Genomic DNA, 18,936 nt, shown 5'->3' on the forward strand with positions numbered 1-18,936 from the left:
TCACATCTGTGTCTTCTTTGTTTGTTCTTTTATGGAGTCATAGACTCCCAAATTTTGCGTTTAACCAAATGTAGTATATAAAAAGTTAAACCTTTAACCCTATACATCATAATTTCATGACACTTCAGCTATCTGAACATTTTTGGCGTTTAAGTAGCTTCTTTTATCCTTGTTGGCATTTTTGTGGGTGTGTTGCCACCACGAAAGGGTCTCAGTGATGTCAAAGTGTGACGATAACCATAGAACAGGAAATCAACTTCTTGCGACACATGAAGCACAGTAATGTACTTCCTGTTTCTTCTATTCGAGACAGTTACGAATGTTACAGTGTTACTCAAAGCACTTTTACTTAATTTTATTCTTATTAGAGAGCAGTTATCTCATTTTTACACTACTTTGACAGTAAACATTTTTGGACATAGCCACTAAGTGACAGTAGCAGCTTGTTTACCATTCATCCTCCGTTACCAGTTCCTATCAGAGAGAAATCATGAGTCATCTGTACCTGCACTGTAACCAACCTCCCATTAGCAGTTTTTTTTTCTCCAAGGCTTAGTGCGTGTGTGTTTATATGTGTGTGTGTCACTCCCTTAGCCCTGAGCACAGGTGGACTTGCAATGGAAGGGTGCCAAATAGTTTTGGTTTAGAAGGAGGAGGAAGAGGAGGAGGAGGGAGGGCCCATTTGGGTGTAGCACTTTTTTGTTATGTTTCTAAGATAACTGTTTCCCCCCCCCTCTTCTACAGTGCTACCTTTTCTCTCGCCCTTGCGCTCACACACACACATGCACGCACACACCCCTGAAATCTCCACCTCTTTCAGTCTTAACTTGAGCAAGTGTCAGACTTCCTGACGAGCACTGAGCAGAGGAAGTGAAATCACAAGAGTTCTCCATTTAGGGAAAGGTTAGTGTCTCTTTAAATGTGTTTTTGTATGGTTATCGTTCTGGTTTCATATATTGAGTGTCCAATTAGTGCGAAGGTGAAGGGTCGCCATACTCGTCGTATGTGTTTGTGAGGCCTATTGACTTGTATTGAGGTTCACAAAATTCTGTCATCCAATAGCAGCCCTTTGTGTGTGCGTGTGTGTGTGTGTGTCACATGTATTATTAATATGACAGTAATACATTATGTAACCTTATTACATCTCTCCTACGGGAAGTTCAGTTAAACCTCCCCATTTTTCTTTTTTTGGCATTTCTCAGAACTCACTTGGTCATTGTAAAAGATGACGTATCCCACATTTGATTCGCGTCCAGTTGTCAGTCAAATTCCGTCACCTGTTTGGAAAGAAAAATGAGGATGAGTGAAATCTAAAATTCAGTTGACTATACTAATTTCTAAAACTATGTGGACTGCATAAGTAAGTGTAGGTGTGTCTCAGGGGAGGCCAACTCAGGACGTCAGCCAGTAGACAGTCTACATTCATACATAGTGTACACACACAATGATGGACCTCAGTGGGACGATGGGAATTCAAGCTGATCCGTGCTGGCCTTTTGTCTTGGGCAAACATCACCAGAGGCGTGTTGCATTCATGTTTGCACAATTTGTGTTGGCAATAGTCTGCGGTATGAGATCCATGTCACTCTGCAAGACATTCAGCGTTGTTGCTTTAAATATGAATGGGAATGCACTTGGTGTTGTTATTTACAGTGGATACACAAAAGAACACGTTTTTGTCACATGGGACTCAAATAGAAATAGGATTAGTCTGGTGGAAATAAAAGTTGAACTGTCACAAGGTTTACTGGAGTCTTGTGAGATGTGGCAAGGTTTAATATGGCAATGTTTTATAGTTACTGTTATACAGAGTCGCAATTCAATCAAGAAATTAATGCAATATATACATGCATGCATTGGTCATGCATTTTCAACTTTGTTTTTAATTGTACTTTTTCAGCATGTGACTTTTTCACGGCCTCTGATTGGACAAAATGTGGGCAAATGACACACTGGCGGAGCTAGAGAGGGCTTGTGGGGGGCACTGGCCCCCCTCCCTTAAAAATGCTTGGGTGACTCACCCCACCCCACCCCACTCAGGTGCCAGGCAAGATAATTGTTTTTTGGGTATTTTCTCATTCATTTTTTCAACTTTTTGTTTTTATAAGCGCTTTTTCAGAAATGTTGGTGGTTTGTAAAATGTGTTATTTTGTCCTTAGCCTCCCCACGGCTACCCTGAGACAAAAAAAAAAATCCTTGCTCTGCCAGTGAGAATGAAATGCAATTTTTAAAGTGGAATGACAGCTCTGTTTAGTTGACAGTGGGTGGGGAAAAAAATCATTTTTTATGATTCACTGTGTAAGTGTGGACATACAGTAGCCGAGTGTGTCTTAGCATGCCTCTATCAGCTATGTTTATGCGTGCATGTGCATGCGTGTCGGACCTCCTCCTCCTCCGTACAGGAGCAAAGTCCAGGTTGCTTGTGTGGAATGGGGCTGGCTGGGTGACTAAGTCGATGAATAGAGGATATATGGGCGGAGGCTTGAAGAGGCTGTCGTGGGTGGGAGGCCCGGGCCCTGCCTGCTCGCCTGCCTGCCTGCCAAAAAAAAGCTTGGATTTGTGTACACTCGCATTCCTCACCAAAAACACAGCAGCTGACTAGGAGGCGAGACCTCACGCTCCCGGAGGTCAGCCGGTTGAGATGGAGCTATCTCCTCTTCCTCATAGCTATATTAATTTCATTTAATTTTAATAATTTTCTTATTAATAAACAGAAAAGCAGTGCAGTATTTAATATTTTTTATTCAAATCTATCTGCCTGTTCTTGTTAATGACTACAATATTTCACATATATTTTGATTTTGATTGATTAATTTGAGCCAAAGTTGATTGTCACATAGAAGAAGAAGAGGGCGGCATAGAGGCAAGCGTGATTTCATAACGCTTTGTAGAAGAAAGCTATGGCGTGAATAAGTGGGTCCACCCACCTGAGAGGAGCGAGATTGAGCATATGTGTGGGATGGCCTCGCTCGGCCCGCTCATGCCACCCCATCGCCGCGCGCCTTGATCCGCCCACCTGGCCTCCGCCGGTGTCGGTTAGCACGTTAGCATCCCCACCAACATCTAAAATGTGGACCGGTAACACGTTCAGTGTCAACATTTTATAGAAATCTAACAATGCTTTGAATGGCACCAAAAATGTGCTGCAAATTGGTCAAAATCAACTTCCGTTTGGGCCACAACATATCACTTCACTTGACAAAGTTTTGTGGCTTGAGAAGTAAAAGTGAGCTAATCAGTTCATAACAAGATCATCCACAAAAACAAATGGGCTTTGGTGGAGGTAATTAGTGGCTTGCACACGCTTTACTTGCATTTGCTCTTAATGAAAGGGTGCTCATTTTCATCTGGTTGTGTGTATCTTGCTGTTTTGTGGTTGTGTACATTCCATGTAAACCTGCTTACAAATTAAAATTTCCTTGGTGGAGGTAATAAACAGAGTGCTTCAAATGGTACAACGATGCTTTCAGTGTAATGACTGGCAGCAGGCAAACACTTTTTTTTTTTAAACATTTACCTGGATGATAGTGTGTGTGTGCATGTGTGTGTGTGTGTAGGGGGAATCATAATCTCCCAAAATAGTTGACCTGTACCTCACACCTTGCCCATGTGTGAGTACTGCAGTGAGGTCTGCTGTAGTGTGTGTGAGTGTGTGTGTGAGGTGACAGGCATGTGTCTGGCCTGCCCTGCAGCCTGACTGCTTTTAATTAGGAGGTGCCATGGTGCCTCAGGGCTCTCCTGCTGACACACACACACACACGCACACACAGACACACACACACACACACACACACACACACACACACACACACACAGAGCGGTACCTTAAGGTAGACCGAGGCTGTCCCACTACTGCAAAGTCTAGTCCTCGTTAGCACTCATTCGACACAAACACACACACACACACAAAACCATACACAGACACACATACACACAGATACACACACACTAAACCAAGCCAAAGCAAAAGCTCCAATGCATCTATGGAGTTAATCCCTCAGATGCTCACTGAGCAGATGTCTTGTGTTATCTGCTTACCTCTCATTGAATGTCCTCATAGTTGGGTCATTTCTATCCGACAACAAGCTCCACTTCCACTCCTATGGTCGTCATCACACTTGTCCTCCCTTGCCATCACTTGTAGCCTTAGGAAAATTACAAACAAAAAGTTTATGTGACAATAAGTCCCGTTCTTTGCTCATCATCATATTCATTGTGTTTCTCAACACAGGTAAAATGACAAAAAAAGCCAGAAAAATAGCAAAACCCACGTGTAGTGCTAAGATGGTTAGTGAAATCCCTCAAAACAATTTTTTCTTCTTGCCGTGCATGATGACGGTTAAAAGCTGGACAATTGCTCCATCACAATAACGTCCACTTCCTGTCTACGTTTGTCATCACGTTCCCTCACAGTTAGGCATAATTTCTTCTGTAGTCATGTGACCTTAACATTTCAAGCCAGGTGTTAGAGATGAAATTCGCAAACAGGAAATGAACAGCGACGTTTCACCACATCCAGTCCACAACTTTCTCGTCTGGCCTGTCCTGAGCTCCTCACCTCCTAATTACAACGGTAGCCGTTTGTCATTTAAGTCTGGCGGCTTTTTTGTTTTGCAGTCTGCGAGAAGTGAACCTATCCAGCGTCAAAGTGACACACGGGTCGACGGCGCCATTAAACCCCCATGTCGGTTCATAAGAAGGCGCTCCACGCAGGTGCCACTTAAGGCGCGAGAATAGCCGGGCCGTCTCATGTTGTTTTTCTGGCCGTCTGGCTGGCCTGCTAGTAGTTAGTGGCTAACCCTTCGTTTATATATACTGGATGCCAATGTGAGTCGGCCGCAGCGGTGTCACTCAGCAGGAGCCGAGGGGAAGTGGGCTCGTCGACTTGTGGTTTTTTTTTTTTGTGCGGGCCAGATGGACCACGGTCACACTGTGTCAGTGCTGTTGGACACAAAGAAATATCTCAGGCATGTTCACACTTGACGGTTTTGTTTCAGTTTAAACGAACTCTGCTGCCACAACGTTGAGACTGTGTTCTGTTTCATTTGGTGTCCAAGCTACCATCTGCCCGAACCTTAACCCAATTTGAACCTAACCCCTAATCTTAACTTTATTTCTACTGTACATCTAAGTGTGAACCATAACCACTATTCCTAATCTTATCTCAACTTAAAACTAACTGGAGCCCTGACAATTAAAGGGACAGTGTGTAAAAAGTTTTGATTTTTTTAATGGTCAGTCATTTTAAAAAGTCACATTGACCGAAAGAGTTAACATACCCAATCACAAATTTGCTGGACCAATGACTACAGCTTGTGTAAAGATTTATAACCTCAATATCAAACTAGTTTTGTTTGCTCATCCATTGTTGTTTGCATAGTGTTAGCATTAAGCATTCACAAGTTATTATAGTTAATGTGTTTTGGTTGATTTTACACAATTATTTAATTTTAAAGTAAACTTCAACTTGGAGTGAAACAAGCACTTTGTTACTACAGTAGCTAACATTCAAAACTAAAAAATAAATACATTTTAAAAAAAAGTGATGGTAATAACTCAAGGGACCACTTTGTTTTCTTTTCATTGCAATTAATCAAAAATAACAGATAAAAAAAGATGACATTTTAATTGATGCCAAAATGCCAATGATCTTGTGTAACATTGTCATAAAAAAGATTAAAAAGACGCAGTTTTAAATTACAGTTGTATATCCATCCATCACCGTGCTGTCAGACATCCCAGTCTAAACGGCTAGATAGTTTTCCCGAATCTCTCTCGCCTTCTCTTTTCTTTTCCCTCTTCAGTCCCCTCCCTCCATCTCCCCAAACAATCCCTCGGAGTTCCTTTTGCCCCCGGTCCCCTCGAACACGACTAAAAATTCATTTTTGTCTGACCTAAATCAGAGGGTGTCTGCGCCATGGGGCTTATTACACAGTGCACATACACTTGTGTTGTGGAGGAGGATGGGGTATTATTATCTTGCAGCTACCCACCCTGCTATAAAAACTAGCGGTGCGACATCTCCGCAGCGCAGTGCTGCTGCTCGGCCCTCCCCTCCCTTTCCTCTCCCCAGCGCTCCTTTCACACACACACTCACACATAGACACACACAACCTGAGTCCCCTGCTTGCTATCTCGCACTCTTAACACACTCACTCACAGACCCGACAACCTGCACTAACCGGCGGCTTCGCCTTTGGATTCTTCCTCTTTGGCTTATTTTTTGTTGCTGTTGAATATTTTTATGAATGGGAGCTTGATTGATTCAAAGACTGATTGACGGATAGTCAAAAAGGGGGGAAATGCTGAGAGGTCACGCAAAGGCCGCCAGAAGTTCACACTAGTCGGGATTGGACAAAAAAAGGTATGTGATGCAGCGCAAAAGTTTGAGTTTGTTTTGTTTTTTTCTGGTGTTTATATGACAGTTTGTGTGAACAAGCGTGTTGAAAAATACACGTGTGGGCTGCGCAATGTGTTTTAATTCATGTCCATGCCGCCTCGACGGGGGGCAAAGATGTTCTAAGTTGGATTTGATATTGTTATTTTTATGGTCTTATTGTTTTAATTACTTAAGTATCTCTGAATTTAGCTAAAATTTTCTTTTTTATTATTTTGATTATTAATGTTGCTTCTCTTGTCAGCAAGCCCCCAAAAAAATCTCAGCTTGATAATATACCAACACTATATTTGATTATCTTTCAAAACCGAATGAAATAATCAAAAGTATTTGAAGTGTCACGCGAGGTGACTGTTGATGTTCTGACATCATGTACTTACCGCATCTAATGACTGGTGTTACACTAATATGTGTTTACGGGCTACTTCTGTTTGCCTCAAAGTTACAAACATTCTTATTTAAGATGACAAATTATTACTTGGGGTTAATTAGTGTTTTATTCTGAATGTCCAAATAAACACCAGTGAGACTTTGCTCCAATTTAATAGTGAATTAAGGCGTAAACTTCCAAGCATAACTCGGCAGTGATGGACAGCAATTGGAGTCTCCTGTGTGACAGTCAACTCCCGCAGCAGCTCAAATGTTCTTTTAATAAGGTGGGGCGACAAAGGGGGGCTGTTGACAGGTTTGTTTGGCCGCTCGCCATCAACTTTTGCCCCGTAATGAATGATTTCCCGCACAGGCCTGACAGCATTTTAGTCGTTTAGGACAAAATGAGCATCTGCTTGTGACATGGGCGGAGGATGATTTGCGGGGTCTGGCTGCCCAATGTCAGGACCTAGTGGTGGTGATAAGGAGGAAGTGGAGGAGGTAGCGGTAGAGGTGAGGGGGTTGCTTTAATAAGTTGCATAGACTGTCACATGGAAACTTATCCTCGATGGAGCGTTGCGTTTGGGGCAAGTAAAGCCCCACCAGAGCCAAAAAGTTTAATGAAATTTGTACAAAAGGAGCTTAGCTTAATTAGCATAGCGTATGTCCAGTAATGTCTGATTTCCAGCTGACCCTCCCTGTTTTTTATCTGCTGTCTTTTGCCTCAGTTGAGCCCCCTAAGTTGCCTTGGCAACGCCATAGTAAGCATGGCTAGGGTAAAACATTTTTGTGCATTGGCACCAATGAATGAATGAATGAATGAATGAATGAATGAATGAATGAATGAAAAGCGGCCACGAAGAGCCAGGGTAAAAAAATCCAAGCAATTCTCAATTCTACGCTCAAATATGCATAACTCAGCTCTATGAAGTCTTGCCTAGCAACAAGAGACAATATACACATGTGGCATTGCCAGGAAAAAAAAGTGCGCGTTGTTTGCCTAATCTATTTTCTGATAAGGATTTTTTAATCAATAACGTGTTGGGATTTATTCCTGAAATTACTGTGCAGCGCATATAGCAACAACCCATGCACAATTGAAGTCCACCTAAAAGGTTTGTAATTGGCTATAGGTGCCACAAGATGGTGGCAAAGCATTTTTTGTATTAGATGAAGCCTTAGCCTGACTAAAGGAATCTTCTTCCCTCACTTCAACTTTTATATTTAATACAGAGTGGTGATTAAAAGAGCCGAGTTGCCGCCCTAAAGGCATAACAAGTGCACTTGGCTGAAGAAAAGCCGTTGAGGGTGGGGAAGTCACGGCTACCGCATCAACCCTCCCCACCCTTCAGTATGTCTATGTGGCACATCCTCCTTAGATCCTCTCCACGTTGTAATTAGGGGCTGGCCACTGCGAGCCAGAGCAGGCGTACAGTGCGGGAGCACGTGTACGTTCGTCATTCCAGGGTGGGTAGTATGAGGATGGCCTCGGCGCAAACAAAATGACACTTCCCAGTGGGGTTGGCAGGCGCTGTCTTTTTATTGTTTGCCTAGGCGGGGGCCGTGCAGGCAGGGAGAGGCCCCTCCTCTGCTGTTTGTGCAACCTGTTAGGGAACTTTTCACACCAACTTTTACCCACGCATTCACTTTTAATGGAGGGCGACGCACATGTGGTTGACATTCTGTATTTTTGAGGGGAGTCAATTCTTTCATGTGCACAGAATCCTGGTAGTACTTCATCATAAAATTCACACATTAGAATAATAAGAGGGTATGCTAATGAATTTGAGATGAATTTTTATTTTTTTATTTATGATTTTATAATATATTAGATATTTCACCTTATGTATATTTTTAAGTTCAGCTTTTAATTTCATATATACTTTATACTACAATCTTTTTATTATTATTTTGAGTGAATCACCCTTCATGGGTAACTATCTCGAATTGGTATGATATTCCATGATCATTATATGTATAATGTACAAATAAAATAAGCACAAATTAATTCCCACTATTTTATCACCTGCACTGATTGATCGAATGAACTCACACTGTTGGACTTCATTTAGGTGCCTTGAGTTTTCAATTGGAAATTTGCTCCAACGTACAGTGCATGAGGACAAGGTGTGTTACTTGAGTTAACAGTTAATATAATAAATCTGTCTATTTATCTATCTAGTTACTGGACAGTTGCTCTTTTGTTACACTTTTTCCCACGGGATGTTTGCACAGGCTCGAGGGCTTGTATCCGGTTAAGCCACGTCCTCTATGGACCTGTTAATCACTCGATCAATGGCGTCAACATAGCAACCGTTCCCTAGCAACAAGACAATAAACTTATACGTAGGTGTGTGGCTGCAGGTGAACTGAGGGACTCTTGGATTTTTGTTTCCCCAAGTCGGAAAAAATGGAGGTAATTTTTATTCTGTATCAAATGATTGTAAAATCTGGTGGGGAATATTTTTAAATGTCGTTCCAGTGGAAAAATAAGGGATCAACTCCTGAATTTGCCCTTTGATTTATTCTTATCTGGACTAGAGTGATGTAACATTATAATTAATAATTTCCCCTTTTCATTCTTCCATGTAGACTATATTTATTTATTTATTTATTTATTTATTTATTTATTTATTTATTTATTTATTTATTTATTTATTTATCTATTCATTTATTTATTTATAATTTTTTGTTGCATTTTACCCGACAATTTTGCATCAGCTTTAAGTGCGACAGCCGGTGGGCAAGACTTGGCCAGCACCTCATGTACGAGAGAGTTGAAGAAAAAGTGCAGAACAAGTGTTTTGCAGCAGGATGTGATTATCTCGACAATGATCTAAACTCTTTTGCGGTTCTCCCGTGCGAATCAAAATGGTTCATGACCTTCATGTTTAAGGTTATGAAAATAATCAAATAATAAATAAAGATGATTATGATATTTTATTCTATTCGTGGTCATTGAATGATCGTATTTGTTTTCTATCATTTTTAAACATTTCTGATGGAAAATGCCAACATGCATTCAGGTACTATTTTGAACGATAAAGGAACATTTATGTATCCTCTTGACAGTATAACAAGCTAACATTGCTGTATTGGTTCTTACCCAGAGAGCGGAGGATGGTCCATCACAGAGAGGAAGACCGCATCGGAATCCCATTCCCCAATCACAGCAGCGATGTCCTGTGTAGCCTCAACGAGCAGCGTCGCGACGGTCTCCTATGCGACGTGGTCCTCATCGTGCGCGACCAGGAGTACCGCAGTCATCGCTCAGTGCTGGCCGCCTGCAGTCACTACTTCAAGAAGCTCTTCACCGTGGCCAACTGCGAGGACGGGCATCACCACCACCACTCCGCCGCTCCCACGCCCTCCGCGGCCATCTACGAAATTGACTTTGTGGCCCCGGAATCGCTCACGGCCATCCTAGAGTTCGCCTACACCTCCACGCTGACGGTGACGGCGTCCAATGTCAGTGAGATCCTGAATGCGGCGCAAATGCTGGAGATCCCCTGCATCATTAATGTGTGCCTGGAGATCATGGACAGCGGTGGGGGACAAGGTGGAGGCTCTGAAGGGAGGGAGGAAGAAGAAGTAGAAGATGAGGAAGAAGAAGAGGAGGAAGAGGAAGACGGGTCGAGGAACGATGATCAGGAGGACGATGACGACAGGTCGTCGGAGAGCAGGGGGGATCCTGCGGGGATGGACGAGTCACCGCCACCCAGCACCTCCACCTACCAGGAGCGGTCGCTTGACAGTATGCGTGCAAAGCAGGTAGGCCTCAGCCAAGACTTTGATTGACTTCCCCTCCTCTCATTGCATTCAGGTCCCATCACAATGAGAACTGAGTTGCTAACATTTTGCTAGCATTGGGAGTAGTAGCATTGCGCTTGTATCGAATGCTAAACTGACTATTTGTCTTGTTGCAGGAGAATCTGGAGAACCGCACCCTGAAGGACTTCTCTATCGAGTCACTCCTCCAAGATGGCCTGTACCCTCGTATGCCTGCTCTGGACAGGAGGGCGAGCTTCTCTCCGCTGCTGCCTGGCTTCTACCCCTCGATGTGGGCCGCTGACTTCCCGGCATTTCCCAAGCACTTCCTGGAACCGGGGCTTCATCAGCACTCTGGCACGGGCGGCGGCTCCCCGAGGGTGCCCGCCATCTATCCGACGCCTGACAACCCCCCACCCGGGCCCCTTGATCTGGCCGTGAAGCGGGAGATCATCAAAGAAGAAATAAAAGAGGACGTGCTGCCCGGTTTGCTTCACGGCGACTTCCTGAAGGAGTTTGTCAGCTCGGGGCTGTGCAGCGCCACCGGCCCCATGCCACCCTCAAGCCACTCCCTGGGAGTAGTCAAGGACGAGGCTGACTTCCGCTCATACCTGAGCTTCCTGAACTCGGCATCTCACCTTGGGGCGCTCTTTCCACCCTGGCAACTGGAAGAGGAGAGGAAGATGAAGCCCAAGTCTTCACAGCAGTGTCCCATCTGCAACAAGATCATCCAGGGGGCCGGGAAGCTACCGAGACACATGAGGACCCACACGGGGGAGAAACCATACATGTGCACCATCTGCGAGGTGCGCTTCACCAGGTCAGTGAACAGAATCAAAGCGGATTCTGGTTAGTACCATTTGTTTTTTTATGCGGTTTAGACTGGTTCCCCGGAAAAAGGGTGCCCAAACTACATCAGTACCCTTTAGGGATTAGATTCACACAGAATTGTGTACCAATCTGAACCGAACACTACTTCTCTGTTTTGTCAAAGAGCTGAAGGGTTAATGAAAAATGAAGCACCCACCAAAACCCACCAATCTAAGGATCATCTCAAGTGAAGATTAAGTGCGGAAACCCCCTTCTGATAATTTGTCTATACGGGGGATGTGACACCCGCCCACAGCTTCGACACACTTTCCACCAGCAAACCTCAACTTGACATTCTACCCGCTCATCATTATCGTACATTGTATGTCTCGACACTAAAAGTAACACTAAACTGTCCCGTGGTGTGAATGCTATCACAATAATATATAATAATAACAATCGTTATCGTGCTGTGAGAATATTCAATTCTTTGTCACTTGGGTCACTCCCATCCTGTTTGAGTAAGAGTCATACGGAACAATTAGAGAAACGGGAGAAAGCCGGTCAGCTCTCAAGAAAGCCGTTTCTAATGGTGACCTCATTCTTAGAAATTGTCAGGTCACTCCCAATTCTGGGTCGGTACCTTTCATAACGCTAGTTTAGCTTGCTGTTTTTAATAACACTGCATTTCATCCCCCATGGCAGACAGGACAAGCTGAAGATCCACATGAGGAAGCATACGGGCGAACGGCCATACATCTGCCTGCACTGCAACTCCAAGTTTGTGCACAACTACGATCTGAAGAACCACCTCCGCATCCACACTGGCGTGCGGCCCTACCAGTGCGAGCACTGCTACAAGAGTTTCACACGCTCCGACCACCTGCACCGCCACCTCAAGAGGCAGAGCTGCCGGGTTTCCCGCCCACGCCGAGGCCGCAAGCCGGCCGCTTGGCGGTCTGCACCCACTGCTGGTTACCTGTGCCCGCCCAACGCCGCCTCAACCGCAGGTGTTTTGGAGGCAACCGGCTTCAAGTCATACCAGAACGTTGAGGAGAAGGATGCGGCGGAGCGCCAACGAGGGGTGTTTGCCTTCGCCTTGGCGGGGGACGACGCACTGGCCCGCTCACCCTTCTACGCGGCCGCCTCGGACCCCTGGACCGTCAGACTGGAGCGGGCCCCGCCCATCCCGGAGACTGCCACATGAACTAACAGTGCACTAACAGACACAAAGAGAAATCAGTGAACTTCCTGACTTTTTAGCTTCTATTTTTATGGGAAAATAAAAACACACCACAATCATGTCACAATTGAGAAGCCTTGCGAATGTTTACATGCACTTCGGGAGAGGTTGTTGTTAATGTAATTACAAATACCGATGAGCAGGTCTGCCTCAGGCTCGGGTCCAAATATCGCCTTTGGCCAACCTGCTAGGAGTCTATGTTATGCCTGTGATTAGGTTGGGTGGGTTTTCCCACGGTACTAAAGATTCCTCCTACATTCCAAAAATATTATTGAAGACTCTAAACTGTCCTTAGGTCTGAATGTGAGTGTGGATGGTTGTTTGTCTACGTGCTCAACGATTGTCTACCCAAAATTTCCCCAAAATTAACTGTTGAAAAAAATATTTTGAATTTAATAATTATTGAAGACTCTAAATAGCCCATAGGTGTAAATGTGATCATATTTGTCTCCAGTCTAAGTGACCTGGCATCATAGCATTATACAAAATGGATGCATGGATGTTTAAAATACAAATGGACACTTTTTAAGCATTAAAGACAAGAACAGTTCTGATACACTCCAAGGCTCAAAGGGAATATGCAGTGATGCATTTTGTTCAGGAAATCAAAAGTTATTAATGACAAAGATGAATGTAACATACTATTTATATATGAATCAGGACTAAGGGCAAAACTGAAATACACAACAATTGAAGTGGACTAAAGAACATGCCTCCTTCCGCTGCACTATTGTACATAGCACACATTCAAACAGGCGAGTAAAGCTTCCAAAGACTTTGATGCGACACGAATGAGTCACAAATCAATGTTTCGTAAACAAAACGTCATGTCTCTCCACAAGGACTTTTAATCACATTTATTTGACTTGAAATGGGGGATGAAAATAGTATTTTGTGCGTGTACGTTCACGCGCGTGTGTGTATGTGCTATTTATGCATATTTAAATGAATGAGCCTTGGCTATATTTTGCAAAATGTTTTATAAAGACATGACATGTTGAACCCGGTGTGCGAGCTTTATTTCACGACAGAATTATTCATTGTGAACAATAGTCTATACATGTATACATTAAAAGAAAAACTATTAAGAGGCTAGAATCTTCTTCACGGCACTGTATAGTATATATTTATTATAAATGGAAATAATACCTCATTTTTCTAGTGTACTTCTACAACTACTGTGCCAGTTTGTTTGTCAATATTAATAATAATAATAATAATAATAATAATAATAATAGTAATAATAATGATAATAATAATATTGCATTTGACTTGATTGATCATTGATAATATAGCATATGTTATATTACAAAAAACTAAAATAGCGTTTAGCGCATGAATAATGTTTACCATATTCCAGACTAAAATGCTGTATAATTTGAAAACGATATGTATCGGTATAATTAAGCGAGTTTTCATGTGTGGTTATTCTACCATCTAGAGGAAAACTGGTGCAATTGCAACCATCCTAAATTAAAACAGTCTGAAATAGTAGAATGAAGACGTTTAATGATATGTAGCGGTTTTACTTTCCATTGTTTTTATATTATGGTTACCATTTTCCACGCCCTTCAGATTTAATGAGTATTTACGCCTCACGGTGGCGCAAGAGAGTTACAATATTGCGCCCATGCTTGCTTAATACTGCCAGTCGACTTTTTGCTTTACTGTGATTATGTTGGAAAGTTGCTAGTGTACTTTTGGTCTTGTTTTTCTAGGCCTTTTGTTTAGAAACTGTTTCCTGCTGGAGGTCCTTAAAAAGAGCGTTGAAGAGCATTGTTCCCTTCAACTTCCTACGAGGATGTGCACCAACATAACATGCAGCCACACGCACGCGCACACGCACGCACGCACGGGACACTTCATTCATATGTCTTCAATGTAGCAGAGATTTCACCAGTTTTGATACTTAAATATGAATAAATACAAGACCACTATTTATTTACATTGCAAAATAATTGCTAATAACTATACTGAACATTGTAATTTACATTTCTTGACCTTGTTTAATTACTGTATTTAATGGTATGTGTAAATGTTTAATGGCACTAACTTTAAATATAAAATAAGGAATTTAAGAAACTAAAATGCTCTCCTCATGACAAATATAACTAACTCAAACATCAATAAACATAAATTCCACTAATTCAGTTGACAATCCATTAAAAGAACGAAATATGAAAATACCATACTACTAAATACAAATGACATTAAAATAAAAAATAGTCAGATAAATAATAAATGAAAAAACACTAAATAAAATTAAATAAAAAATTATTAAAGTAATTATATAAGTACACTAAATTTACACTAACGCTGACATAAGCCCCATTTTAAACTCAATTATTGTTAATAAAGTAGCCCCAACAATACCATTAAGTCCTTTCTCCCAGAGAGTGCCCTTTTTTTCATAGACGCAATCACTGGCATTAATCCATAATCGCTTCCAGTAAAGCTACAGTATATTGCACAAAACAAAGAGTAGACGCAATAAAATAGTAGACTGTTCAATCAATGTGTTATCTTGTGTGTTATTCTCTGGCGTCAGGTCGCTTAGCGATCACCGAAGACAAACTCCGGACACCCTGTGAGGTCATGAAATGATACAACTGATTTAAAAAAACTATATTGATATATAAACTATATACATATGCATACAAAAATTATGTTAGTTTTAAGGGGGATAAAATCTTAGGACTAACCCGTTAATAGCGTGCATGTCGATAAAACCTTTTTTGTTTGCACCTCATGATCGGCCGCCTCTTTGTGTTTAATTACGTTACAATGGTTTCCAGCTCCCTTACGCTGCATCTGAGTAATTTCCTGGATAATTGACAAGCACCTTTATTGATTCCAAAGCAAACAGGAAGTGAATGGATTGTGTTTCAGTCAGTCAGCTCTGAGCCATGACAACACAAAAAGATACTACGTCGAATTTTTCCGCTAAGATGCTCAGATCCCACAGGTTATGTCAATGGAGCACATGAAAATAGACACATGCATTTTTTAAGCAATAGCGACAGGTTCAGAAGTTCAGCTAAACAACATGCTAAATGCTAACGGAACCATTCATTCTTTTTTAACGTAAACAAGAACTATATCAAAAAGAAATGGACAGGAGCATATATTTTTTAAGCATTTAAGTCACGGTTATCATGATAATGGAATAAAAATTCAGTTAAGATTGAAGGCGTCCTCGTCATGTCAACTAGCTGTGAGTAAACTTTGACCTGTGCTTGGACATGCGTCCATTTTAAAGATGGATGGCAGCGGCAACTTGACGTCGATACGACTAGCGCTAATGGATCTAAAGGAGAAATGCATTGAAGCCTGATAATAAGTGCGCTCGCAAACACAAACACACACGCTAAGCATCTGTAGTTGCGGTCAAGCAAAAGAAAAGCAAAATATTACAAGCTAACGCAATTTATCAGATGAAGACTCCACGACATCCTTTATGTCGGTGTACAATTTCAGAAAGTATCTTTCGTCAGAATGACAAATTACTTTTTCAAAGGACTGTTTGGTTTGAAAACTTTCCCCAAAACACAAATGTCGTGAATCATTAGAAAAGATGCCATAACCGCATTAAAGATAAAATAAAATGTCTAGGCCAGCTGCATCAAGTCAAGCCTCTTCTGTAATTACATTAATCCTCTGGAAAAAAAAATGCATTGGTTTCATCTTACTTTCACACACAGTCTTCTTCTAAAGTCTTTATAGCAACAGAGATTTACATTTCGATGTGGCATCACAAGGCGAAAAACAGCTGAGTTGCCTAATTTGCCTTCGTCCTCCCATTTCACGTCAGTACCATTTATCTAGAAAATCCTAGCTTTTACAAAAGGGAACTTTGCAAACACACTGCACAAACTAGCAGCTGATGTAATCATCTTTGCTACGTTCGAGGGGCCCCAACTGCCTTGGCCCAAAATATGACGACCGCAAAGCCACACAGCAAAGGAGGGGACTCTCCGTCTCATTCACTCACTGGGGGACCGCCGTGCAAAAATATGCGCAGGGTGAAATTAAAGGCACGGTCTTTGGGTGTAATTGCACATGAAGGTGCCTACTGCCCCCCCTTCGATGCCACGCTCTTGCTCTAATGACGGGTTAAACCGGACTAACATCCCCCCACAGCCCCCCCTTAAACCACTTCTGTACAAACACATTACACAATGCGCTCATTGCACTAAAGACCAAGGGCCTTATCTCCTTCTTATCCGGCCGTGCTCGCTTTCCACGGCTGCATTAGAATCAATTATGGATGTCTTCATAATACTTCTACTATATCTATCTATATATATATTGTATGTGGGGATGCGCTTTTTTACGGCATTTGAATAATTCATATCCAAGTATACTCTATGCTCGTGCCTTTGAGGTGAGGGCCAAGATTTTTTTTTTTTTATGCCCATTGGCTCATCCCATCATTTGGCAATAAATTGACATGTGCAAATATTAGCTTTTTTTCATGCAGCATATGAATTCTAAAAACCATCCATGCGTCCGTCCGTCCATCCCTCCCTCCAACCAAATGCTCAAATGATTGAGTTGCCTCTTGTAAGTCAAGCACTGTTGTGAAGAGCAGCTCCTGCAACAGCGCCGGCCGGCTGTGCAGTGCGGTTGTGCAACTCAAATAAACTCCAACACACACCATATCAAGTTCTGGCTGCAGCTGAGGAGTGGAAAAGTCCGGGAATGGTTTTCCCAGCTGTGAGGTCGCGGCAAAGCGAGGCCTCGCCAGGCTGCGCTGCTTTCATAATGAGGGGGTTGTGGCTTTGTAGGGCGACATCAAATGGCTTTGGCGTATGATGGGAATCAAACACGCGAGACAGACAGCGACGATGCAAGCGGTGACACTCTAATTGCTGAAGAAGATGACAAACCCGAACCCAAGATGCTAGCGCTTTAGTGAGGGTGGTCCCGCTGGAAAAAAAAAAGTACAACCCTCCACCCATCTTCTTCTTCTGTGGTAGTCTATGAATACACACAACCACACATTATGGCTTCCTGCTTGATGATGGTTTCATTCTTGGAGCGTCGTTGATATAAATGCAGATGCGCGTCCCGCACACCGCTGTATTTTTTGCTGAAAAAGCCTCTGGATTTTTCCCCAACCATGGCCGTTAATCCAGCTCCATGATAGCTACCAGATTCGTTCTCTTAAAAGCTGCTTGCTCATTCGTCCTCTGAGTGCTTAACAATGCTAATGGCACATACAAACATTCTTCTTGGTTCATAACCACATTCAAGTATTCCATGATTGGCTCTCACATGAGGGGAAAAAACTGGGCTTTGTTTTTGGGAAACTGTTAGAACATGCCACTGAATTACAACAGTGCTCGGCCAACCCCCACCAAGGCTCTACATCAAACTGAAGGTTCTCTAAAGATTCTTGTTAAGTAGCAGCCCTAGAGATGTCACGTGTACATGTGTATGTACATTTGCAATATTATAAAATATATTATATTATATTTCATTAATAATATTAATTTTATAATATTAAAATTATATTAAATTATTTGTAAAACCCGGTCGATGTTTTTACTTTTTGTTTCCCTTGACTAATCTTACATCACATCATCAGAATCATCATATTTATCATCACGGACTGTGGTCCTGCCCATCCTTCCTGGACATGAGGTCAGGTCAAGATGACCAGAAACAAAGGATGAGCTTGCCCTCTTCCCCGCCCCTTCCCTGAAAATGTCTCTCCTCATAGGCAGTCAGTAGTATGCCAGTAGCCCGGTTTGTCTAGGAGTGACTGTGTCCAGGAAGTCATCCGTGTCACAGGATCGCTCCGAGCAAAAAATAAAGATAAACATAGTGGAGCACAAAGGAAAAGTTATAAATCCTTGAGACTTACATGAGTAGACGTTGGTCCATCTTGTTGGAAAGAGGAGCGGCCGTCCAGTCATCAAGAATGCTGTGGAGCAAAAACAAGGTGTCACATGACCTGGCTGGACGGATGGATGTACAGTATGATACTGAGGTGCGCATCTCTCACAGAAAAGACGATTGACTGGATGGATGGATGGATGGATGGATGGATGGATGGATGGATGGATGGATGGATGGATGGATGGATGGATGGATGGATGGATGGATGGATGGATGGATGGATGGATGGATGGATGGATGGATGGATGGATGGATGGATGGATGGATGGATGGATGGATGGATGGATGGATGGATGGATGGATGGATGGATGGATGGATGGATGGATGGATGGATGGATGGATGGATGGATGAGGACTATTAGGCATTTGGTGGAGATACAGATATAAAAAAAACATGCAATTGATGGTAGACAGAATATGAGGGTAAGTACAAGATAAATGAAA

General features: G+C 42.5%; 2 protein-coding genes across 3 annotated transcripts in view; one reads left to right on the top strand and one right to left on the bottom strand.

Annotated features, from left to right (window-relative positions):
- Positions 1 to 18,516, bottom strand: part of ctif (CBP80/20-dependent translation initiation factor) — a 56,699-nt gene extending 38,183 nt beyond the window's left edge. The window contains exons 1-7 of the mRNA XM_088391214.1: positions 18,457 to 18,516; positions 9,873 to 12,563; positions 4,039 to 4,145; positions 2,928 to 3,063; positions 2,384 to 2,536; positions 1,454 to 1,587; positions 1,210 to 1,277 (exon numbers count right to left, since the gene is read on the bottom strand). The gene's annotated coding sequence lies outside the window, so the exon portion shown is untranslated. The remainder of the gene's footprint in view (positions 1 to 1,209; positions 1,278 to 1,453; positions 1,588 to 2,383; positions 2,537 to 2,927; positions 3,064 to 4,038; positions 4,146 to 9,872; positions 12,564 to 18,456) is intronic.
- Positions 791 to 13,589, top strand: zbtb7c (zinc finger and BTB domain containing 7C). 2 transcript variants are annotated; one of them, XM_088391222.1, is made up of 4 exons: positions 791 to 903; positions 9,877 to 10,537; positions 10,693 to 11,354; positions 12,050 to 13,589. In XM_088391222.1, exons 2-4 carry the CDS (start codon positions 9,887 to 9,889, stop codon positions 12,549 to 12,551), a joined length of 1,815 nt encoding a protein of 604 aa, XP_088247348.1. In that variant the 5' UTR covers positions 791 to 903; positions 9,877 to 9,886; the 3' UTR covers positions 12,552 to 13,589. The 2 variants fall into 2 exon arrangements, with proteins under 2 accessions (XP_088247348.1, XP_088247347.1); XM_088391221.1 differs by lacking the exon at positions 791 to 903 and adding an exon at positions 6,042 to 6,364.
- Positions 18,517 to 18,936: the final 420 nt, after the last annotated feature.

This window comes from Syngnathus floridae, chromosome 12 (assembly GCF_059516105.1).
Source record: "Syngnathus floridae isolate MCC-2025c chromosome 12, RoL_Sflo_1.0, whole genome shotgun sequence".
NCBI lineage: Eukaryota > Metazoa > Chordata > Actinopteri > Syngnathiformes > Syngnathidae > Syngnathus > Syngnathus floridae.